At 41.2% G+C, this 25,978-nt stretch overlaps 1 protein-coding gene across 1 annotated transcript in view; it reads left to right on the top strand.

Annotated features, from left to right (window-relative positions):
- Positions 1 to 25,044, top strand: part of ros1 (c-ros oncogene 1, receptor tyrosine kinase) — a 209,736-nt gene extending 184,692 nt beyond the window's left edge. The window contains exon 44 of the mRNA XM_048540717.2: positions 20,558 to 25,044. Within this exon, the coding sequence (XP_048396674.2) occupies positions 20,558 to 21,306 (749 nt within the window). The 3' untranslated portion in view covers positions 21,307 to 25,044. The remainder of the gene's footprint in view (positions 1 to 20,557) is intronic.
- The last annotated feature ends 934 nt before the right edge of the window (positions 25,045 to 25,978 follow it).

The following is a 25,978-nucleotide window of genomic DNA, read 5'->3' as shown; positions in this document are numbered from 1 at the left end:
AAGGTAAGTGGGATGGTGATAAATGAGTGCAGATAGAGAGTGATGGAGATTGGTCAGTAAGGTGGGAGGAGCGGATAGGTAGGAGAGAAGATGGACAAGTTGTGTCACGTCAAGGAGGCACGGATGAAGGGGAGGGTTGATCTTGGGATGAGGCCAGGGGTGGGGAGATTTTGAAACAGGTAAAGTCCACATTGAGACCATTGGGTTGTAGGCTTCCAAGGTGGAATATGAGGTGCTGCTCGTCCAGTTTCCAGTTGGCGTCATTGTGACACTGGAGGAGGCCCAGGATGGACGTGTCATTCAGGGCGTGGAAGGGGAAGTTGAAGTGGTTCATGACCAGAAGGTGGTGTTTGTCGCAAACAGAGCGCAGGTGCTCTACAAAGCGGTCTCCGAGCCTCCACTTGGTCTCACTTATGTAGAGGAGGCCACATCAGGAGCAGTGGATGCATTAGGCCACATTGACAGATGTGCAAGTGAGTTGAGCCTCCGTCTGATGTGGAAGGTTTTTGGAGATTTCTGAAGAAACTTAGCAGGTCTGGCAGCAACTGCAACTGTGGAGAGAGAAACAGAGTTAATGCTTCATTTTCTGAAGAGTCATATCGGACTCAAAAAGGTTCTCTCTTTACACAAGTTACCACACCTGTGTAGTTTCTCCAGAACTTTGTATTTGTTTCACATGTCCAACACCTGCACTATTTGGCTTCTAGTTAACATTTCTATGTAACAGCATTGTGGGAATACCTACACTATGTAGTCTGGTGGCGTAATGGTAATGTCATGTGCTTAATAATCCAGATGTCCAGTCTAATTCTGAGTTCAAATCCCATCTTGGTGGAATTTATAATTCAATTAATAAGAATTGTGCAGTGAAATATTAAGTATAAATTTTGTCACAAAAGCCCATCTTATTCACTAATGCTTTGCTTACTTGTTCTGGCATACAGTGACTCCAGATTGACAGCAATTTGATCAACTCTTAATTGCCCTCTGAAATTGTTTAACAAACCACTCAGTTCGCGGTAAATTAGGGATAGATAGCAAAAAGACAACTGTGGGCCTCAGCAGTGACACTCCCATCCCACCCAAGTAATACATTTGTCAAAAAGGCAACTCACCACCACTTTTGCAAGGGCATTTAGGGTTGACAAATCATGGTCTTCCTACTACCACCCTCATTTCACACAAACTATAACAAAATAATATCATACCTAGCAAGGAAACAAGTTGCTCTAAGGAAAAATGTTTTGTTACTGACTGTATTCAGAAGTACTGCAACAGTAAAAGAAATATTTTCATTGTGGAGAATTCAAGGAGATGCATATTTCCTGGCTAGTACATGAGTAACATTTAAGAATTGGTTGACAGGGTCACAGCTGGAACCAGCAAACCTAATTGGGAAGAGCAATGGATTTAAAAACCCAACCTCCTCCTCTGACAAACAGCATTCGTTAAATTTACAGACTTCATGTATCAAAAACATGGCAAAGTGATACTTTGCACCACGGAACCATCTAAAAGACAAAAGCAGCCAGTTGCCAATAAAGCTAATATCATGGTTTGAATAGCTTATTGTAACAATTTCTTTAACAATTGTGTCTATAATTGAAACTTGTACTCCCATAGTATCTAATTTTATTGGATGCATTTGTCTTTTTTGATTGGCTGATACTAAAAACTTGTTTAGGCTACCTACTTTGACATTGCAGCACAAGTGATGGAGTATTTTGAAACTTCAATACATAAAATAGAAGCAAGTGATGTACAAAGTGCTGGCGTCATCCATACAGAGAAAAGGTAATCTGACAGGTTTTACTGGTTTTTAGTACAACCGATTTTTCAAGATCGTGCTGTCTGTTGCAGGATTGTGACCTACAGTACTGTCTCACATTTATATGCCCCAATTTACTTCAATGGTACAGGGGGAAGTGATGGCTTCACAGTATTATCACTAGACTATTAATCCAGAAATTCAGCTAGTATTCTGGGGACCTCGCTTCAAATCCTGCTATGGCAGATGATGGAATTTGAAGTCAGTTTTAAAAAAAGTCTAGAATTAAGTATTTACTCATGAGCATGAAAAAACATCTAGTTCACTAATACCGCTCAGAAAAGAAAATTTACCTTTGTCACTGGCCTGGCTCTCAACTGCCACTTACTTGTAAAGTGAAACCAGTCCTGTTGACCCTGCAAAGTCTACTCTATTAACATCTGGATGCCAGTGCAAAAATTAAAAGAGCTGTCTCATTAGCCTAGCAACGCCATGCCATTGTCGTACTCAAAGAATCGTAGGTATGAGTCTGAAACGTACAATGACTCAGAAAACACTATCACCATTCCCGGATATGTCCTGTTCCACGAGCAGGACAGACCCAGAAGAGGTCAAGACGTAGTGGTGTACAGTCGGGAGGGAGTTGCCCTAGGAGTTCTCAACATTGACCTCCGACCCCATCAGGGCTTCAGGTTAAATATGAGTTCCCTTGGTTGATGAATCAGGACTCCTCGATGTTGAACAATGCTTGGAGGAAGTATTGAGGGTGGCAAAGGCACAAACTGCTCGCTAGGTGTGGGATTTCAATGTCTACCGCCGAGTGGTTTGGAAGTCGCATTACTGATTGAGCTGGTCGGGGTCCTAAAGGACATAGCTGCTGGACGGGGTCTGTGCAGGTGGTGAGGGAACCAACAAGAAGAAAAAACGTACTTGGCCTCATCCTTACCAATCTGCCAGCTGCAGATGCATCTGTCCATGACAGTATCAGTAAGAGTAACCACCATGCAGTCCCTGTGGAGATGAAATCCTATCTTAGCATTGAGAATACTCTCCATGTTTTGTGGCATTATCTCTGTGCTAAATGGGACAGAGTTTAAACTGATCTGGCAAACTTAAGACTGGGCATCCATGAGGCACTGTAGGCCGTCAACAGCAGCAGAACTGTACTCCTGCACAATCTGCAACCTTATGGTCTGGCATATTCCTCACTCAACCATTAACATCACCATCAAGCCAAGGGATCAATCCTGGTTCAATGGAGAGCGCAGGAGGGAAAGCCAGGAGCAGCACCAGGCATACCTGAAGACAAAATGCCAACCTGTTGAAGCTATCAAACAAGATTATTTGCATGCCATCCTGAACAGTGAGTGACAGAGCTAAGTGACCCCATATCCAATCGATCAGATCTGAAAGCTGCAATTCTGCCACAACCAGTCATGAATAGGAGTGAACAATTCAAAATCTCACTTGAGGTGGAGGCTCCACAAATATCCACATCCTCAATGATGGAAGAGTCACCATATCAGTGCATAAGATAAGGCTGAAGCATTCACAGCAATCTTCAGCCAGCAGTGCTAAGTGGATGATTCATCTCGGACTCCTCCAGTGGCCCCAAGCATCACAGATGCAAGACTTCAACCAATTCAGTTCACTCTGTGAAATGGTTAGAGTCACTGAATACTGCAAAGGCGATGGAGCTGACAACATTCCAGCAATAGTACTGAAGATTTGTGGTACAGAACTTGCTACTCCCTTAGTGTAGCACTTCCAGTACAATTACAATCCTGTCAACTACCCAGCGATGTAGAAAATAGCCCCCATATGTCCTGTACACACTAAGCAGGACAAATCCAACCCAGCCATTCATCGCCATTTACCCAGCCATTGACCCACTGATCAGTCTACTCTCGATCATCAGTAAAGTGATGGAAAGTGCCATCTACAGTGCTGTCAAGCAGTACCTGCTCAACAATAACCTGCTCAGTGAAGATCAGTTTGAGTTCTGGCAGACTACTCACTTCCTGATCTCATTATGTCCTTGGTTAAATATGGACAAAAGAACTGAATTCTAGAGGTGAGGTGAGAGTGACATCCCTTGACGTCAAGGCTGCATTTGACTGAGTATGGCATCAAGGAACCTGAGCAAAACTGAAATCAATGGCTATCAGGGAGCAACTCTATGCTGTTTGGACTCATATCTGGTACATTCGAAAGTTTTTGGAGGTCAGTCATCTCAGCAGGAGCTCCTCTGGATACTGTCCTAGGTCCTACCATCTTCAGCAGCTTCAATGGCCTTTCCTCTATATTGTAAAGTCAGAAGTGGGGATGTTCACCAATGATTGCACCATGTTCAACACAATTCAAGACGCCTCAGTTACTGAAGCAGTTCATGTTCTAATACAATCAGATGTGGACAATATCAAGGCTTGGGATCACAAGTGGCAAGTAACATTCATGCTGCACAACTGCCAGGCAATGATCATCTAGAGACAACCGAACCACCACCCCTTGTCATTCAATACTGTTATCATTACTGATACCCCAGTATCAGCATTTTAGGGGAAATGAAATTGGACCCACCACACAAACACTGTCACTGCAAGAGCAGGTCAGAGGCTAGGAATACTCCAGCGAGTAAATCACCTCATGATTCCCTAAAGCCTGTCCATCATCTGCAAGAGACAAGTCAGAAATGTGGTGAAATATGCCCTTCAACTGGGATGAGTGCAGCCCCAGCAACACTCAAGAAGCTAGACAACATCCAGTACAAAGCAGCCCACTTCATTGGCTCCACATTCACAAGCATCCACTTCCTCCATCACTATTTAGTAGCAGCAGGTTGTACTATTTCCAAGATGTACTGCAGAAATTCACCAAAGTTCCTTAGAAAACATCTTCCAAACCCACGACCACTTCCATCTAGAAGATCAAGAGCCGCAAATACATGGGAATACCACGACCTGCAAATCCCCTCCGATCCACTCATCATCCTGACTTGGAAATATATTGTTGTTCCTTCACTTGCTGGGTCAAAATCCTGGAATTCCTTCCGTAAAGGTACTGTGAATCAACCTACAACATGTGGACTACAGCAGTTCAAAAAAGCAGCTTCTCAAGGGGGTGGCCATGGGCACCCGCATGGGCCCCAGCTATGCCTGCCTCTGTGTAGGTTACGTGAAACAGTCCCTCTTCTGCACCTACGCAGGCCCAAAACCCCACCTCTTCCTCCGTTACATTGATGACTGTATCGGCGCCGCCTCTTGCTCCCCAGAGGAGCACGAACAGTTCATCCACTTGACCAACACCTTCCACCCCAACCTTCAGTTCACCTGGGCCATCTCCAGCACATCCCTCACCTTCCTGGACCTCTCAGTCTCCATCTCAGGCAACCAGCTTGTAACTGATGTCCATTTCAAGCCCACCGACTCCCACAGCTATCTAGAATACACCTCCTCCTCCCACCCACCCTCCTGCAAAAATTCCATCCCCTCTTCCCAATTCCTCCGCCTCCGCCGCATCTGCTCCCACGATGAGGCATTCCACTCCCACACATCCCAGATGTCCAAATTCTTCAAGGACCACAACTTTCCCCCCACAGTGGTCGAGAACGCCCTTGACCGCGTTTCCCGCAACACATCCCTCACACCCCGCCCCGCCTCAACTGCCCAAAGAGGATCCCCCTCGTTCTCTCACACCACCCCACCAATCTCCGGATACAACACATCATCCTCCGACACTTCCGCCATCTACAATCCGACCCCACCACCCAAGACATTTTTCCAGTCCCACCCTTGTCTGCTTTCCGGAGAGACCACTCTCTCCGTGACTCCCTTGTTCGCTCCACACTGCCCTCCAACCCCTCCAACCCCACCACACCTGGCACCTTCCCCTGCAACAGCAGGAAATGCTACACTTGCCCCCAAACCTCCTCCCTCACCCCTATCCCAGGCCCCAAGATGACTTTCCATATTAAGCAGAGGTTCACCTGCACATCTGCCATGTGGTATACTGCATCCATCGTACCCGGTGTGGCTTCCTCTACATTGGGGAAACCAAGCAGACGCTTGGGGAACGCTTTGCAGAACACCTCCACTCGGTTCGCAATAAACAACTACACCTCCCAGTCGCAAACCATTTCCACTCCCCCTCCCATTCTTTAGATGACATGTCCATCATGGGCCTCCTGCAGTGCCACAGTGATGCCACCCGAAGGTTGCAGGAACAGCAACTCCTATTCTGCTTGGGAACTCTGCAGCCCAATGGTATCAATGTGGACGTCACCAGCTTCAAAATCTCCCCTTCCCCCACCGCATCCCAAAACCAGCTTAGTTCTTCCCCTCCCCCCACTGCATCCCTAAACCAGTCCAACCTGTCTCTGCCTCCCTAACCTGTTCTTCCTCTTACCCAGCCCTTTCTCCCACCCCAAGCCGCACCTCCATCTCCTACCTACTAACCTCATCCCACCTCCTTGAGATGTCCGTCTTCCCTGGACTGACCTATCCCCTCCCTACCTCCCCACCTATACTCTCCTCTCCACCTATCTTCTTTTCTCTCCATCTTTGGTCCGCCTCCCCCTCTCTCCCTATTTATTCCAGAACCCTCACCCCATCCCCCTCTCTGATGAAGGGTCTAGGCCCGAAACGTCAGCTTTTGTGCTCCTGAGATGCTGCTTTGCATGCTGTGTTCATCCAGCCTCACATTTTATTAACTTGGATTCTCCAGCATCTGCAGTTCCCATTATCACCTTCTCGATGGCAACTAGGTTCTGGCAAGAAATGCTAGCCAGTCAGTGACACCCATGTCCTACGGCTGAATTAAAAAAAGTTGTTTCCTGTTTGGTTTCCCAACTGGAAATTAAATAACGGTACAGCAAATGCTCAAATGCTCTATAATATGCAGTGTAGCATAGTGTATGCGGATCAGTGAGATGCATCGAGGGTTCATAGAGGTTGGCACAATACGTCTCTGGATGTAGAGCGCGTGTAGTTGGTGACCGTGGAACATGTCCTGAGATGTTTTTGCCTGGTGTCCAAAATAAGGGTCTGACTTTGCCAGGTACCTACTATGACGTCCATCTAAATGTCTCGCTGTTTGGCACATTTGCTAAGATATGCTGAATATTAATAAGAACTATTGTACCCTTAATAGGCATTTAATGAACTATAGCCCCTGGTGCTATAGTTGAGAGACTTGCCTTGCTATTCGGCGAATGAATCCATGGTGTACTAAATCATTCCCAATAGATATGGAGATGTCAGTGTCAGACTGGGGTGGACAAGGTTAAAAATCACATGACGCCAGGTTATAATCCAACAGGGTTATTTGAAAACACAAGCTTTTGGGACTCAACTCCTTCCTCAGGTGTAGTATGAGAGGGTGTATAAGACACAAAATGTATAAACATAAAGTTACCAACCCAAAAACTGGCCATCTCTTGTTTAGTCTTGCATCAGTTTGGAAGGAGACTACTGATTAAAATGCAAAATCCAGATGCCTCTCAAATCATTGTCCTCAGAGAATTAAAAGTTTTATCAATGTATACAAGAGGTGACATCTCAGATTAGACAATGCGTTTTAGGTGTGAAGTTTTGCTTAGAATCTGTCTATATTTTAAACTGGGGTCAGGCTTTACTTTCTTGAGCAAAACAGAATGTATCTGCGACTACACAAGCATCTTGATTGAAATAATTCGTGTGTCACAGACACAATTACACACATGAATTATTTCATTCAAGATATTTGTGTAGTTGTAGATACATTCTGTTTTGCTCAAGAAAGTAAAGCCTGACCCCAGTTTAAAATATAGACAGATTCTATGCAAAACTTCACACCTAAAACGCATTGTCTAATCTGAGATGTCACCTCTTGTATACATTGATAAAACTTTTAATTCTCTGAGGACAATGATTTGAGAGGCATCTGGATTTTGCATTTTAATCAGTAGTCTCCTTCCTAACTAATTAAAGTTTCAACAAGAGGTGCCCAGTTTTAGGGCGTTATCTTTTATGGTTAAAAATTCTGTGTATTATACTCTCTGTCTCACACTATGCCTGAGAAAGGAGCTGAACTAAAAAAAGTTTGCGTTTCAAATAAACCTGTTGGATTATAACCTGGTGTTGTGAGATTTTTGACCCATTCACAACAGAGAGTGTCCTTGATGGAATTCTCACATGATTCTGCCGCAAAGCTCTCAATAACCGATGTTGTTCAGGTCTCTATACAATTCCAAACATGATGTGTGAGTGGCTTGTTTGGTTTTTGGTAATGGTTCACTCCTTCTCGGCTCTCTGAAGATGGCTGAAAACATCCTGAGAAATGAACATTCAAAGCTATGATCATTCTCATGATAGTAGCCTCTTGCTTGGATCACACCATGTTCTGTGCAATAATTGGTTCTGATGTGGTACACAGATTGTTCTGTATTCCAGAGCTGTCAATTTGCTTTTCTGTACAAAAAAGTACTTGTTTCTGTCATTTTCTTGCTTAAATATCAGTTTACATAAAGGAATATGTCAAGAAATAATACTCTCAGGTGGACTGTTCACCCCCAAAAATTGTGGGATTGGGTCTGATGGTAAAATAATAGAAACCTCAAATCTGAACCAAAAACATAATCCAGTTTTAAGGTGGAATAGGTCACTTGTTTATATACACAGACTTTCTGAATTATTGGATTTTTCTGCATCTGGCTTTAGTGCTAACTGGCTGGATTACCAGTGTGCCAGGGAAACCCTAGGCAAAGACAGTAGCATGGAGCACCTTTCCAGCATTGCTTGTGGAGGAACTAGTAGCCACCCACCCCCTACCATGATCACCACTACCCAACTCCTGATAGTTTCCTCTGACTGCAGCTTGGTGTCAAAAGGCTATTTACCTGCCACTGACACCATTCACTCAATCTGGCTGGTTGTGACCGCAGTTCCATAAATTGTAACCCCTTCCTGCTGGTAATGTTAGCAGGGCCTGAGGTAAATCAGTTCTTCTCAATTGTCCAACTGCGATGCTGCCTTCCCATACCTTGCACCCTTTCTGTCTGCTGGTTAAATTAATAACTACAGATTAAAAGGGTGTGAAATGCTTCCTAGTTTGTTTGTACTTTGCTTATAAGCATCCACATCCTGCTTCCAGTTGGTATTAGCCAGAATTATTTATTTATGGCTATTATTGTGCAGATAGGACCATCACTTTAATTTACAGAATCACAGAAGTGTTACTGTGCAGAAGGAGGCCCTTTGGCCCATTGAGTCTACACCAGAACAATTGTAACGGGAATAGCTGCAGACAACTGGACATGCCCAGGAAAGTCAGGTAGCAAACAAATATTTGGAGCAATATTTAAAAGAGGAGTCATGATTGTTTTTGGACGTTCAGATGCATGTAATAGATCCCAAGGCACGACTCAGCGATGCAGAAGAGTTTCCTTAGTTTATCCCTGAAAATATAATTCCCAATAACGACCCTCAATCGAAGTAGTCATTTATTTCTTTGCTGCCTGGGGAACCCTACAGATTGAGACGTATAAGATTATTAAGGGATTGGACAATCTGGAGGCAGGACGTATGTTTCCGTTGATGGGGGAGTCCAGAACCAGAGGACACTGTTTAAAAATAAGAAGTAAGCCATTTAGAACAGAGTTGAGGAGAAACATCTTCACCCAGAGAGTGGTGGATATATGGAATGCTCTACCCCAGAAAGCAGTGGAGGCCAAGTCTCTGGATAGTTTCAACTGAGAGATAGATAGAGCTCTTAAAGATAGTGGAATCAAGGGTTATGGGGATAAAGCAGGAACAGGATACTAATTGTGGATGATCAGCCATGATCATAATGAATGGTGGTGCTGGCTCGAAGGGCCGAATGGCCTACTCCTGCATCTATTGTCTCTTGTCTATTGCACACAATTATTTTCAGTAGTCATTTTGTTGAAACCCCGTACATTACTTTTATGTAGCAAATTTCCACTTAATGGTGCCATTTGTATCACTAGTGACATCTTAAAGATGTTAACTCTAACAAAGAATATTAATTTACTTTTGCAAGTTTAGTGAATTGCTCTGCATTCAGTATGTACAATCAGATTTGAAGTTTCATTCCCTGGGCAGCAAGCGGCACCAGATCACCTCTTTCTTTAGTTATTTTCATTAGAATTTATCATAAATTGCCTTTTAAATCAAATAACGTGATGGAAAAAGAAATCTCAGAAGAACTGCATTCAGTAATTATGCTCCATATAGCATTGACAAAATCCTAATCCAGTTTAACAATATGCCAACTCACTTTCTGTCTTCTTTCAGAAGTCTTTCTATTTAGAAGTGCATTTACTCGTTTAAGTTGTATAATTTATGATTTATTATCATATATTTTCCAAGGACCCATGCATCAAGAAGTTTCAAACCAACTTTAATCATGGATCAGGCTTAATGGTAACTTTTTTGGAATTGGATGATTTAATGGGTTTGCATCGTAGTGTTTCAATCTCCGCCTGGGAATAGTATCTGAATTCAACCTTGAAGCAGAAACGATCTTTATATCTTCGCACTTTAAAGGTCCAATATGAATAAAGTATTGAGCAGCATAATTTAATTGTTCATTAGAAGTGTCTTTGAGAAGGAATTATAAACCATACATATTAACAAAAGTTGTAGAGAATCAGCTCATGACAATATTGCAGATTTTGCAATACTAATCGTTATCACGACTTTACAAAGTGCCCACACATGCAGAATAACACATATCTAAATAATGCTGGAGGAACACAGCAGGTCAGGCAGCATCAGAGGAGTAGGAAAGTCAACATTTTGGGTTGGGACCCTTGTTCGGAACTGGGCTGAGGCCTTTCGGGAGGGAGGAGGACAACTTCTTCCAAATGGGCATCCTCAGAAGAGGTTTCACAGAGGGCTTATAAGTCACTCGGAGATTGCAAGAACTGCAGATGCTGGAGTCAGAGATAGCACAGTGTAGAGCTGGAGGAACACAGCAGGTCAGGCAGGAACAGAGGAGCAGAAAAGACGACGTGTCGGGTCGGGACCCTTCTTCGAACTTTTTTAGCCTTCCCACTCCTCTGCTGCCTGGCCTGCTGTGTTCCTCCAGTTCCACAGTGTTGTCTTTGACTCCAGTATCTGTACTTCTTGCTGTCTTCTAGGTAATGCTGTTGCTGATTTCATTGCTTTTCTAGAAGGAGAAACTCCCCAACCTACTGCCAACTGCAAATAATGAGAAAACATATGAAATGAATTTTCATTCCAATTTCACCGTTATCCTTTCTGTGCAAATCTATGAAAAGATTGCACTTTGCTGAATGAGTTTAACTTGGTTTTTAAGCGCATTCTAACTTCATAATTATGGCTAGGCATCCTCTTTGGCCCTGAGAACCTAACTTTATATCTGTGAAATGTCAAATTTCTGCATAAGAAAAAAAAACATTTTAAAAAATAATTAAAAGGTTGTTTATTTTAATTGTTTATTTTAATTTCTATCTTAATTGAAATATTTATTTTGCTATCTCAACCTTTTAAATTAAATGCAAAGAATTTTCAGTACATTTTAATAATCATTGAGTGTGTTTGATTGCTTATTAGCTGAAACCACTGTGACAACCACATGACAAGTCATCCTGTAAACTTGGCACATGTTTAAACTTCCATTGGGAAAGGAGAAACCTACATCATAGAGCTGACCAGGCAACTTTCTTTGAGGTCAGTGCGGAGTACTCTTTCTTCATCACTGACCGCAAAGCCTGGTCAGCATCATGTAATACAGTAAAATGCATAATTATCAAAGCTCAATGTGTGGTGAGCAGCTTGTTTTAAAGATAATGCTTCAGGGGAGGTGATCAAATTGAGCTCCTAATAATCGATGGAGACAGCTAATCTGTCAGTTTGAGAAGGGATATTTGTTGGTCTGAAATTGATCCCATTGATGACACAGATTTTGTAGAGCCACCAGTTACAGAAGTAAACAAGTTTGCTTTTACCTTAAGTCTTTAACAGTTCACATTAGTGGTGACAAATGGTAAAATGCTGTGAATTTTGGCCTCCACATTTGTTTAACTTTTCCCTGAAAATAAATGTTCATTTTGACAGACTGCCACTACTGCACACCAGGAGACAGTGATCTCATTGTAAATTCTGAAAGCACATGGCATAGCTGCACTCAAATGATTGAAGAGGACGACACGCTGAACAGATGTAAAAACTTGTGATTCATGAGTTTCAGAAGTAATGCTATATTTTTGCATGCAGTTGCATTGCCTCTAAAAGTAATGCACTGTGTTGTATTTTCTTTTGAACAGGCAAGTATTTGAAAAATGCAGTGGCTGCTTCTATTTTAGTTATTGGCTGAGAGTCATGCTTTCATTACTCTTGATACAAGTGCACATAGATTGCAGACTGTACCAGGAAAGAGAGGAGAAATTGTCAACATTGTGCAACATAATTAAAGTTTCAAACCACAGTCCTACAAAGACTTTGAGGGCTTGAAAATTATAATAAAAGTAAACAGTGAAATATATATTATAAATAAACCATCTGTATTAATAAAATACTTCGAATAGACTGAAAACGTTGGGAGAAGTAATTAAGTGTTATTTTACAGTAACATGAGAAATGCAATAGCACATGTAAAGTTCACAATATATTTCTTGCTGAAATTCTGTGGCAGCAGGCATTGAGGGCGAGCTTTAAAGTGCAGGAGCATTGGGAGCATAAGCTAATACTCTGTCAGAACTGAGAGGTGCATTTTGCATTATTGGAGCAAAGGGAGGATTTTGTGCTAGCTGTGTTTTTTATTCATTCACGGCTTTTGGCCATTACTGGCTAGGTCAGCATTTACTGCCCATTTCTAATAGCTCTGAGGTGATTGTGCTAATCTACCTTTTCAAACTGCCGTAGTCCATCTGGTGTACGTACACCCACAGTGCTGTTACAAAAGAAGTTCCAGAATTTTTGGCAGCATTAATTAAAATTCCAAGTCAGCGTGGTGGAAGGCTTGGAGGGAAACTTGCAAGTGCCAGATTCTTATCCATTTGTTTTGCATTTCCTTCTAGGTGGTAGAGGTTGTGGGTTTTGAAGGTGCAGTTGAAGAAGCTATGGTGTGCTGCTGCAGTGCATCTTATAGACTATACATATGCTTATTGCTGTGCTTTGATGGTGGAATGAATGTCTGCTGAATGTAGGAGAGTGGGTGCCAGTTGGGTCAGCTGCTTTGTCCTGGATGATGTCAAGCTTCTTGAGCATTGTTGGAGCTGCATTCATCCAGGCAAGTGCCATCACACTACTGATTTGTTCCTGGCCACCCTTTTGCTTTTTGTATATGTATAAGAAGCTTTGGGATTCTCCTTAATCCTGTTTGCTAATTACTTTTCATGACCCCTTTTAGCCCTCCATATTCCTTGTTTAAATTCTTTCCTACTTTCCTGATGTATTTTAAGGGCTTCATCAGTTCCCATCCTCCTCGATCTTACAGATGCTTCTTTTTTCTTCATTTTGTGATGAAGGTCATACAATCTCTGGTCAGCCAAGGTTCACGTACCTTGCCATAGTTTATTGTCTTCCTTTTGAAGTTTACATCTCCCTACTTTGCCATCTGAGCCCCAGGCCTGCAGCTTTGTTTGCCAAAATGCATAATGAGTCTTTCTTACCCCTTGATGCCAAGATGGTTGTTCTTGTTGATGACTCTACCACCCCCCCCAATTCTCTTTGCTGTCCCATGCCTTATTGTCTCCCACCTTTCAATACTAAATGGCCATCTTCCCAACCATTGTCACTACTATGTCCCAGCCTGTTACCTCCAATCCCCACAATTGACTTCTCCAACTTGCCTATCATAGCAAAGATCCCTGATAAAACCCCCATTGAATTTTAGTGAAGAGACCCAATGACAGGTGTGGCCCATTGGCCTGTCCTACCAACTTGGAAAAACAACTCTGATGGATGAATGAGTAGATCCTTGACTGATCTCTGTCTGGATCCCTGAATGACTGCCACATATCCGCTGACTGGTTATACCAGACTTTTTGTAAAGACTGTGGCCTAGTCCCTGAATATAGAACACCTGGCACTGAATGCTGTAGGCCTTTGGACCATGATCAAATGATGCCTTTAAATAACTCCAGCAACACCATCTCCTTAACTTAGTTACAGATTAGACCCCGTTTGGTGGAAGCACATTCAGTGTGCTTGCCTTGCAAGTTTCTGGCACATGTTACACGTGTGACAGTAACATAGCACTGTGCCATATAGTGACATCTGTACATCCTTGACTGATCATTGCTGGCCACATGAGAAGCTACCAAGCTTATTGTCTACAGTTGATGGAAAGACCAGACAGAAGTACTGTGAGGCTGTAAGTTCTGAATGGTTCAACAATGCACAAAATGCTATGAGTATCCACATGAGCGTAGAGTGGTGAGTACTAAGGACCCTGAGACGTACCCTGTTTTAGTGCATGAGATGGATGTATTTCCCTGCGTACAAACTGGCCTGGCAACAGGATTGCTGTGAGTGGTGTTGGTGAGCTCCAAGATGCAGTATTGAAGCATTGAACTGTATTAAAAGTGAATTGGAAATGGACAATGATGATGTGTTCAGGCTGGTGTGTCTCTAATGCCAACCTCCTCAATTGGAGAATGCAGATGGTCAGTGCCTGTGGAGCATGCCTAAAGATATTGAGGAATTCTGGCCAGGATGGAGGTCAAGAAAAGCAAGTGGCAAACTGAAGTGGCCAGGATCCTGCTGTGCCCTTTATGTTGGAAATTATCCTTGTCCACTTCCTCTGCACTACCTTAAAAAATAACAAATTGCATATAATTAAGCTGTGATTAGGTAATAGTGAGTGGTTCATGTATGCAATAGGCCCATACCACTCACTAATGAGATTCTTATCTTGCTGTTCAAACTTGGAGCGCAAAATCAGACTTTCTCTCAACTTTGAAAATGTAATTTTTCTAATCTTGCCATATTTTCCAAACTGAATCATTATTGTCCATGTCATTTGGAGGATGGGACAATTCCACTCATAGTGTAAAAACATTAATTTCATGGATGAGATCATTCATAGAAACACAGGTGCATAGAAATTGGAGCAGGAGTGTTTACCATTCAATATGATCGTGTCTGATCATCCAACTCACTATACTGTTCCGTTTTCTCCATGTATCCTTTGAACTCTTTGGCCCTAAAAGCTCCACTATCCTAATGGGCGGCCTGTATGGAACAGAAGAATGCCCATGGGTTGAATGAATATCATTGTAAAGCGTTAAGAGCAATCATAAGGCCGTTGGAGCCTCAAAGTCCTGTTCGATTTGTAAGGATCCACAGATCAGGATATCATGTCTGTTGGCAAAGTCATTTGTGAGGATCATTGTACTGCTACAGATGACCATGACAGTCAATTAATTTAGATTGTCAAAAGATGTTACTGAGTGCGAGCTGTGTTATGTGAGATGCTAGAAAGTGCTGGGGATAGAATTGCAGGTTCTATAAATTAGTTGAGTTGTGGAGTGTGCAGTCTAGTTTGTCTGCTTTGTATATTGCCACACAGCAGAAGAGTATCAGTGACATCTGCTAGGGAGAGCTCAGGTACATGGGTGTGAGCACAGTCCAATAATTTCGGGCCCGGGTCCAGAGAACACTCTATAACATACTTGCAAACAATGCACACAGCCCTCGAGAAGAAATTCATAGACTCAACAGTGTGCCATAGTCAGTTCATGGGAGAAATCATAATTTACTGTTGGGATGTGAATACCTAAGTACCAGAATAGGTGGTTGGTTCTCAGACCACACCCTGCTAGCACCAGCATCCACTCAAAATACGGAAGCAATATCCTAAAGCTCATGAAAGTGCATCCAAGTCAGTAATATGTAATTATTAATTATTAGGGTGTCAGTTAGCTGCATGGCTGGTTTGGGATGCAGAGTGTTAGCAACAGCATGTTTTTAATTCAGACAGCACACTACTCAGCGTCAGCTTTGTCTGCAAATCATGGAACCATGGCGTTCATGTAGAGGTTACAGTCCTACTAACTGAGCTATGACTAACACCATTAATATTCATTGGCAAAAGAACTTGAACTGCTCAGTGCCATTATCATAATTCATCTCTTAGGGTTAAATTCTGGAGGGTGTGAATTCTGTTTACCAAAATGATTTCTGAGTGTTTACTGTGTGCAATCCTGGCATAGATTCCTTAAGAAGCAAGATTCCTAAAATCGTGCATGAGTCCGATCCTGTTCCACCTGGTGCCTACCACCACTGTCTGCATGAATGCAAGGGAGAGACAGTCAATGAAATCAATGGAAGGAAAATCAACTGGCAGACCTAAGCCCTAACTCCTGGGTTTGAATGAATGCAAATGTGGATGGAAGGATCATTTAGATGAAAATTCCCTCATTCTCTGTTTCAGTCGCACCCCATTCAAAGCTGAGGAGAATTCCCTTGGCAGGTTATATCCTTCTACAGATGTTGACTTTATAGAAGTAGCACAAGAGGAAGATTAACTAGTAAAGGGATGATTGTTTTTTAATCAGTGAATGTATTTAACAAGGTGTAGAGCTGGATGAACACAGCAGGCCAAGCAGCACCATCGGAGCAGGAAAGCTGACGCTTCGGGCCTAGAAGAAGGGTCTGGGCCCAAAACACCAGCTTTCCTGCTCCTATAATGCTGCTGGGCCGGCTGTGTTCATCCAGCTCTACACCTCGTTATCTCGGATTCTCCAGTATCTGCAGTTCCTACTATCAGTGAATGTATTTACTTGGATTTTCAAAACCTATTTGGTGAGTTGCCCACCAGGTTATTGTATGAAATTAGGATTAATTGAATTGGGATAAGTAGCATGAATTGTGAATTCAATGGACAGAAAACAGCCAGAATGGTGTCAGATAACTATAACCTATATTTATGAATTAGATAAGGAACAGTGTGTATTGTACCTGATTTTTGGTAACAATGCAAAGTTCAGTAGAAAAATAAGTGGTAAAGAGGATAAGGTCTATAAACAGGTTAAGTGAATTGGACAATATATTGAATAATATTTACCCATCCATGTTAATGAAGTGTGATGTCATCTATGCTGTGAGGAAGTATTAAAAAAAATTGTTTTGAATGGTGAGAAACAAGAAAATGTTTGAATTTAGATGGAACTGGGTGTATTTGTACATTAAGTACTGCAGGTAATTAGGAAGGCAATTGTTATACTAGCTTTCGACAAGAATCAAGAATCCATTGTACAATTAAACAAGCTATGGTAAGGACTGGAGCTGGAGTAGGGTGTAGTTTGGCTCTGCCTGGGAAGGAGGTATGTACCATAGAAGGAGTCCAGTGAAGTTCATGTCACTGGTTTTTGGGGGTGAGAATTGTCTGGCCAGGAGAGGATGAGTAGACTGGGCCTAGATTCCATAGGGTTTAGAAAATTGGAAGATGATTATGGGGTCAGCCATTGAGATAAGGAGAAACTTCTTTAATTTTTTGTGGGGAATGCTTTGAGACATCGAATACACTTGCAAAGCAGTTTATTGATGCAAATCTGACTTTGTTTTTATTCAAACGTTTGTGGTTGTTTTAGAATTCTGTACCCCAACAGTTGTAGATGCTCAGCCATCAGGTATATTCTGGACAAAAGAGATTTTTCAGGTGAAAATTAATGAGGGGATATATGAACAGGACAGGAAGGTGAAGTTTAAATGAAGATCCAGCAGTGATCTTTCTTTTGATTATACTTTCTTGATAGTACAGAATAGTACATTTAGTTTAAGCTTTTTATCTTGTACTCCTCAAAACATTTGCAGGGATACCAGTGTAAATGAGATGATTATGTTATATGTGGAAAAAATGCTGGTTAATTAATTGGCAAGTGGATTTTGATTTGGAGAAGTGTTACCATGAAAAGTTTTGAGAGAGATCCTATTGTGCGTGAAGCCTGTCTACCCATCAGTGCTCACTAATATACATTGACATCCTGATTAAGAAATATCTTGAGCTTAAAATTCTCAATCTTGTTTTAAGTCTCTCTATGGTCTTGTTTATCACTTCTATAACCTCTTCCAGATGACAACCTGATGTACCTCAACCTGGCTTGTGCATCCACAATTTTAATCAATCTACCATTATGATCCCAGTTGATGTTATTACTGAATAATTCTGATTCCAGATTGAAATATGACTTAATATATTTTTAAAAATTTACTGAAGCAATCTTTGACTGGAACACAAGCATGCAATGCTGCAGATCTGCAGATTGAACAATAAAACAGAATTTAATACAGAGTTTAAAATTGAATTATACAGCTCCTGCATACAACACAATTTGGCAGCATCTTCTTTGATTTTCACACAACTGAGCTTAGACTGTCTCCAGTTCAAATAACCCATTCAGGTTCCAGCCAATCATTTCTGGTTTGGAACTTTCAAACTGAAACTTTTACACTGAGGCAACCTTTTTCCTAACTTTTCTGAAATCACTCCTTGTTCCAGCAGAGCAGTTTCATATATCCAACTTCAACCAGGATGACTTCAATCTAAAACCAAAAACTTTCCAAGCTTTAAGTGTTTCCCCCAGCAAAAAAAAGTGCCCAGTCTTTCTAACAGAAAACAGGCTAATGCTCTGAAAACGCTCCCAATTCAAACAAATTGCCATTAGCTCTCCAAGAACTATATCTGTCATACTTTATTTAAAAAAAAGGCTTCAGAACTACTGACAAGTTAGTCATTAAACTATCTCTCACATGCATGCTAAAACCACTAGTTCAAAATCCAAACTATAAATTAATCGATATTAAAATATATATCAGCCACCTGACACTACATCATTGATACCTTGCCTTCTGCTGCTAAGGCCCTAGAAACTTTAATTTGTTCTGTATACCCTTTCACTTCTTCTCCCTCGTTTTTTCACATTCATTAAAATCTACCTTTTTTTGACCAACCTTTTGGATATCTATCTTTATTGTCGGAGTCTTCCCAGCAATGTCCTGTGATGCCTTTCTGGATGTCAAGTCTGAAATGTTACATTTTCTGACCGTTTTGATGTTGTCTGGGATTTTCGCTAGTCAGTGGTGAGAAACCTGTTAACAGGGATTATTGCTGATTGTCCATCTTATTACTGGTTTATCTCACTGTATTAATATGATGACTCCCACTCTCTCATCTGCCAAGGATTTCCAATGCAAAAGTCTGACCAAGTACCTGTTGGCTCCAGCTCACCACTTGTTCCTCCACGTCTCCATCTTGAACATTCAACACTAGTGTCTCTGGTTGTGCAAAGAGGCAGTGGGCATATGCACCCCTCTTCCACGGACATTGATACCTGACACATGCTAGCCTGTCTGCATCATCATGGCAGATTTCCAAACACTTACAATAACCTTCCACACTTTAATGATGCCCTATTGGAGTGCGCTGGCACATTTCATTGTTATTGCAAGACCTTTGGACAGGCATCCAGTCTGTGAGATTGATCAGCCAGGTGGACCTCATTGAATGTGAGTTCCCTGATTTGACCAAATGAACAGTCCCAATCAGGGAGCCCTGGCTGATCAATAAAAACTGGAGTGTCTGAGGTTCACTCTGGCAGCTGGCTCCGAGCTGGATCAGTGTCAAGAACTTTTTAACGTATAAATAAAGGGTGACTCAGTGACAGGATACCAGCCCCTGTGGAGTTATTCCAGTTGAAACAGGCTGTACTTACAGCCATGGCAAGTGGGAGAATTGAACTAGCAGTGAGTGAGACATGAGACGAGTTGCACGAGTACTGGCTAGACTTAATAGACAAAAGCCCTCCTTGACCCCAAAAAAAGCCAAATAAATGTGAAGATCATTGTATTCTGAGGGTATCAAATGTTGTTTGAAATTGCTCCTGCAAAATTGGAGTTTTCTATTATTTTAGAGATGTTATATAAATGCAACTCTTTGTTCTTGTGACTGGTAGCTAAATAACTAAGTTTGGCAGAACTGGATCAATTTCAACTTTAACTTGTAGAATGGAGAAAGCTCTGAAGGCACTCAGCTGTCACTCAGAATTTGTTCTGGGCCATTGATTTACAAATATTTTGAAGATGCAGGTGGATTTTATACACTATCAAGTTTAAAACAACTCATGTCTGTTTATCAATACCTAGCAAATGTTCATAGTAGATCCTAGGCACTACTGAAACCCAAACATTGAGTTGAATTCCATCTGACGTTGAATTGAAATGTTTGACATTCTCTGTGTGCTGCGATTTGGAGGTTATGGCGCTAGACTGGGGTGGACTAAGTTAGAACACCAGATTACAGTCCAATATATTGATTTGAAATAACAAGCTTTCAGAGCTGCTCCATTGTCAGGTTTGCCTGACAAAGGAGCAGTGCTCCGAAAGCTTATGATTTAAAAGAAACCTATTGGACTATAACCTGGTGTTATATGACTTCCGACTCTGTGTCAGAAGTAAAACGTTAACTCTGATTTCTTCTTCACAGATGCTACCAGACCTGCTGAGCTTTTCCAGCAACTTCTGTTTTTGTCTGTGTCGTAATGTCTCCACTCACTGCTTCACTCAAGAATTAGGACTTGAGCTGGATTTCAGTGTTAAATATAATGGAAAGCACTGAACCAGATTTATCGGACTGTTGACTTTGCACGCAATCTTCCTTCTACCCATCTTCATCTAACTCAGTGAGCATCATTCATAACCAGTAGTCAACTTTTATAGTGACAGCAAGTGGCTGTTTAATGACTATTTAACTGCCTTTGCTTCCATCAAAACTTGCCATGTATTCTGTACATTCATGTCATGTAAACCTTTGTTTATGTCTTAGGAGAGGAGTATGAAAAGCAGAGAAGTGATGATGGTGCTACTGGTATAACACTGGCATCGATGGCAAATGAAGAAGAAGATGGACTTCATTACGTAATGTACCATCACTCTCCTGATCCTTGCTCAGAGCCTGATGTCTTGGAAATGAGACTGAGTATGCTGCAAGATGGAGCAATCAACTATTCTTGTGTTACAAGTACAGAAGAAGAGAAATTTGCTATAAGCAAAGCATGCTTAGATGATCGGGGGGATTATAATGTACAGCACAGTTTTCTTCAAAACAAAGGATCTGCTGTGTGTGCTACACCAAATACAGAAAGTGATGATGACCAACGATACAGTTTGCATAGGACTTCAAAATGTTCCCCAGTCCTGTCACAACATCAAGAGAGTAAATCCATTTCCATCACACCTCTACCTACATCCTTTCAAGATAGCAACAACCAACTTGGTATGGATGGTTTGACTGTTCCATTCCTGACCTATACCAGAATGGAATGGGAACACCCTCCCTCCACACCAACAAAAGAAAAGTGTAACAGTGACATTGATCATGGAGGGAGGTGTCTCATCTCTGAAGACAGTAACACATTTAGATGCGGTGAAAGCCCAGATAGTCGGTTTGAGTCAATGGGAGTGGGTGGGCAAAATACTAATTACTTCGTAAATAGTGAAAAGACAGAAGGTAGAATTATCCAAAATAATATAATTACAGCTGCTACTGACTTAGAGGAGCTAGTCTCCAACTGATCAAATTAGAAACTGTTCCATCTGAATATTTAACACATATTTTGACTACAGAAAGACCTGCTGAGTTTCCATTTGTGCACCTTTTCTTTTGGAAGATATGTTGATATCTACCAAGAGCTGTTAGGGCAAGTCTTAAATGTAGAATATTTTTAAAAGTTATTTACATTAGTGTTTGAGTGCAGAACTGCTGCTGCAGTCTTCATAGGGAAGACTGCAGGTTATGGTTTCTAATGGGCAATGGTTCTTTCTAGAATTTAAAAAAAGCCAAAGAATGCAGCTGCTGGAATTCAGAAACAAAAATAGAAATTGTTGGAAAAATTCAGGAGGAATGAAAGCAAAGTTACCATTTTGGGACCAGTGATTCTTCTCCTGACCCACAAAGAACTTCTGAACATTCTGAAGAAGGACCTGAAACATTAACTCTGCTTTCTCTCCACAGATGCTGCCAGACCTGCTGAATTTTCCCAACAATTTCTGTTTTTGTTTGTTTTTGTTTTCTAAATTAGGTCAAATTCCTTGTTCACAGTATGCACATAAATCAAGTTCTAATCACAACACATCTTAAATTGGTAAAGTTAGTGATTATAGATGGGGTTGGTTGAATATGGGTTTATTGCAAGGCTTCTAATATCACAGCCAATGGGTCTTGGTAGAACAGAAATAATCTTACAGAATAGTAGGATAGGCTTGAGGAGCCAAATTTCCTACTCCTCCAATTTCTTATATTATCATGTTCTATTTCACTCTTGCTTTCTGTGTTTAAGAGGGGGAGGGCATGCTCATTTCTACCCATGCAACTTTTTCTACATTTTGGATAGTAACTTTCACATTTTAGTGGGTTTGTAACAGTTGAATAGAAAAGCCATTTGACTTTTATGCAGTGCTATTTTGGTAAGGAATATTCTGAATTTTGTAATCTATAAAGGTATAATTTATGAAGAAGTCATTTACAATATGGTTTCCTGTATGCAAGTTAATTATCCCCATCCTTGTGGTGTAGATATAACATCCAACATTGATGTGCAGTGTTTGGCTAAATTGTCTAGCATCACTTGCCACCATGAAATTAAGATTTGTAGGGTAGCCCAAGCAATCAGCATATGAGCCACATACCACCTGGTCCAAAATAGAATGGGAGCAATTTATAGCAACCAGCTGCCCTAATTATGGTAGAATACAGGGCACATTAAAATATCCTGTTAAATAAACTTGCCCATCCCTGCATCATCATGTAATCTTTAGATTTGAAATGAACTAGTAGTCCTACATATCAGAGCCAAAAGCCTTGTTAAAATACTTAGATGAAATATACCCAGTTGTGCAGCAAAGGCTAGCACAGGTGTCAAAATTGTGCCAGCTATTACCGGAAAATCATTGGCTATTCAGAAAACAGTTTCAAAAATTATCTTTAAACAGCTATATTATGTGGGATCCAGATGAAGGCTGCTCTGGGCATCTCAAAAACCTCAAGCCCTCTCCTAGCCAGTATCCAGTCACGTGGGATCTCACTCCTGACTCAGTCCCATGTGGTCTCTACCCCTTCCCTTGAATGGCAAGCTGTTGGAGTGTGCACAAGCTAGATGAAGATTTATCATGAAAATGGTTCAGCACTTTCACAGCATACAACCCATCCATGCCACTGCTTGCCGTCCTACCCTTCACTGTAAATAACTTTTTTCTAGCATTTTACATCTACGGTGTGATTGTGCTGACAGGAAAGTATAAATTAAGGACCTTGGATCAAAAGGTACACTGCGAGAGGTGTGGAGGGGCAGTTGCAGTCTGTGGGGGAAGTGGACCTAATGTGGTATGCAAAGCCTATACACCCTTCTCTTGTGGATATTTTAAATCAAAGTGTCCAGATGTATTTTGACACAGCTCTGGAGCAAGTGAGCTGTCAACCTGCAACCTTCTGGCTGAGAGATTGAACACTACCACTGCACCATGAAAACACCTTTCCTATATTTGTGTGCTTTGGGTTTGATTGTTGCAGTAACAAGCGTTGCATTCTGATCTGCAAATGGATTCCGATCAGAGAGGGAGCATTCATTTGGGCTCTTTAGGCTTGAAGAACTTTTTTTTAACTTTGGTAAGAATGTGAAAGAATTTTGTAATTTTTCTGAAAGTGGGAGTTGCTTACAAATTACAGAACTTGTGCAAAAACAGTAACATTTTATAATAGAATTAAACACCACCTTGGTGCTTCCATTCCACTATGTGTTGAGATTATAAATTTAAAATAAGTTTGTCTTGGTTGTGTGGAGTGGTGGGCTGTTTGTTTGAGTTAGCTAAATAAATTTCAAGTGTGCAGCAGGACAAAAGTTGCTGAATAAGTTGATCAGGTCCTACTGTTCATTATACTGAAAGGCTGCAATGCACTTTTATTTCAGCTCCCTGATCAGAACGTGTCTCCATTGGCTTCTGCTTGGGAGCAAACACTTGCATGCAAAAATAAAGAAAAAAGTTGTTTTAACAGCTCCAATTGACTCCATTGCTTGGCTGTATGTAGATGAGAGTGAGAGAGATGGCTTTGCACTTTGTCTGTTGAAGACAACTAAAGTTACAATACAGAATGCACAGTTGGAAGATCAAATTTCACAGAGGAAGTATGGGCATCTTTTCTTGTTCTATCCCAAATACATTTTTCGATCACACTCCAGGGAAATGTGAAGATACATTTAATCAACATTTTAGGTTTTTAAATTGGTGGAGCAGAAAAATGTCTCCAGTCTTTGTTCTCCTGTTTTTTAAATATAAACCAGCTGAGGCTGAGATCTCTGCATTTATTTCCAGGAATGAAAATATCCAGTGGCTCACTGCAATTCTACCCAAAATTGTTGGGGACACAAGTTCCTTAATTGTCAATGCACTATACAGAAACTAGCAGTTTCATTATAACTGCAGCCTCAGTTTTTTTTTAGCCTCTTGAATTTTTAGACATTCATATTGTAAATCTAAAATTAAGTAAGAAATTTGTTCTAAATTTCAACCTTGTTTTTACGTAGCAGGTCTTTTATTTGGTGCCTGCCATTAGATGTTTTCCTAAGAAGCAAAACTTACAATAATTCAAAATACACTTCCAAAACCCAAAGACAAGATTTCTAATGGCCAGAAGTCAATTGGATTCAGTTTGACTATTTGATGGCTTTGAAATTACCAGACTTTTTATTTGGTCGTTGCATATGGCCGTTGCTGCCAAGGACAGATATTGGATATGCTTACTTGTCTTTGGGAAGGTGGTGATGAGTTGCCTCATTGAACATCCACATCCATTTGGTATAGGAAATCTGCTAAAGCGGAAGTTTTAGGAATTTCATACAGTGATGGTGAAGGAACACAGACATAGCTTCAAGTCAGGATGGTGAGTGGCTTGGAAGGGATCTTGCAGGTGGTGGTGTTCCTATGTATATGCTCTCCTTGTCCTTTTAGATGATAGTTCCTTGGCTCTTTGCCTCCTTACAACCATTACCCTTCCCACTTATTGTTATCTAACTCCTGTAAACTTGAGATGAAGTGCACTGATGCCATTTGCTACATTTATTTTTGAAAATGACACATTTGAAAAATGAAAATTTACTTTCTTGGTTGATTATAATCAACTTCCTTTCATTTAATTGAAATTTCAATCTAATGAAATAGTAAGCTTCCGTATCTCAGAAAAATATAATAAATGTTCAAGCAAGACATTTACTATACCATTTGTTAATTCATATCTGGGAAACAATTTGACAAGCTGTATCAAGGAAAGCCAATAAAGATTTTTGTACACCTGCAAATAATTTATTTAATTGAGTTGAATGTACCATCTAGGACAGGTGCATGTGTTCATGTGAATCCTTCTATAATATTTCATAATTTTAGGCCCATCATGACATGTTGTAAGTGGCAATGTGCCTGAGCTTTTGGAGATGTGAGAGTCAGATGTTGTTGTTAATCTAATCTAGTTGTATCATTATAACAATCTACCAAGATAGATGATCTCAAGATTATGTGCCATTCATTAAAAATAGGCCTTGTAATTAAAATTGAAGAAAATGAGCAGAGGAGCTCTCGGAATTCATTCTGGTATAACAGAAGCAAGCAACTTTTATACTATAGACAAAATCTTACAGGAGCCTGAAAATGTGGGCTATGAGGCGAAATGTGGCAGGGTCATGTACCAATTCCTATCTTGACTTTAGGAGCAACTAGCTATACCTTTCAAATGAGATCTAGGAGTTGAGATGAGATTCTCACTAGGAAGTGGCTTGCTACTGATTGCAGTGATTATTGTTTGTTACCCGCCTAATTAAATCTTGCCTCATCTATTAGCAGCTTTCTATTGTACCAACTGGTGGCGGCATGTTGGGCTCAGTGATTAGCACTGCTGTCTCACAATGCCAGGGACTTGGGTTTGATTCTACCCTCGGGCAATTGTCTGTGTGAAGTTTGCACATTCTCTCCGTGCCTATGTGGGTGCTCCAGTTTCCTCCCACAGTCCAAAGATGTTCAGGGTAGGTGGATTGACCATGCTAAATTGCCCATAATGTCCAGGGTGTGTACCCTACAGCGATAGGGTAGGGGAATGGGTAGGGATGGGATGCTGGTTGAAGGGTCGGTGTGGACTTGTTGGGCTGATAGGCCTGTTTCCATACTGTAGGGATTCTATGAGATCAGCAAGCAAACTAAACAG

The sequence above is a fragment of the Stegostoma tigrinum genome, chromosome 12, assembly GCF_030684315.1.
Source record: "Stegostoma tigrinum isolate sSteTig4 chromosome 12, sSteTig4.hap1, whole genome shotgun sequence".
NCBI lineage: Eukaryota > Metazoa > Chordata > Chondrichthyes > Orectolobiformes > Stegostomatidae > Stegostoma > Stegostoma tigrinum.
The sequence above is the reverse complement of the archived record's forward strand: the minus strand, read 5'-3'. Positions and strand labels throughout refer to the sequence as shown.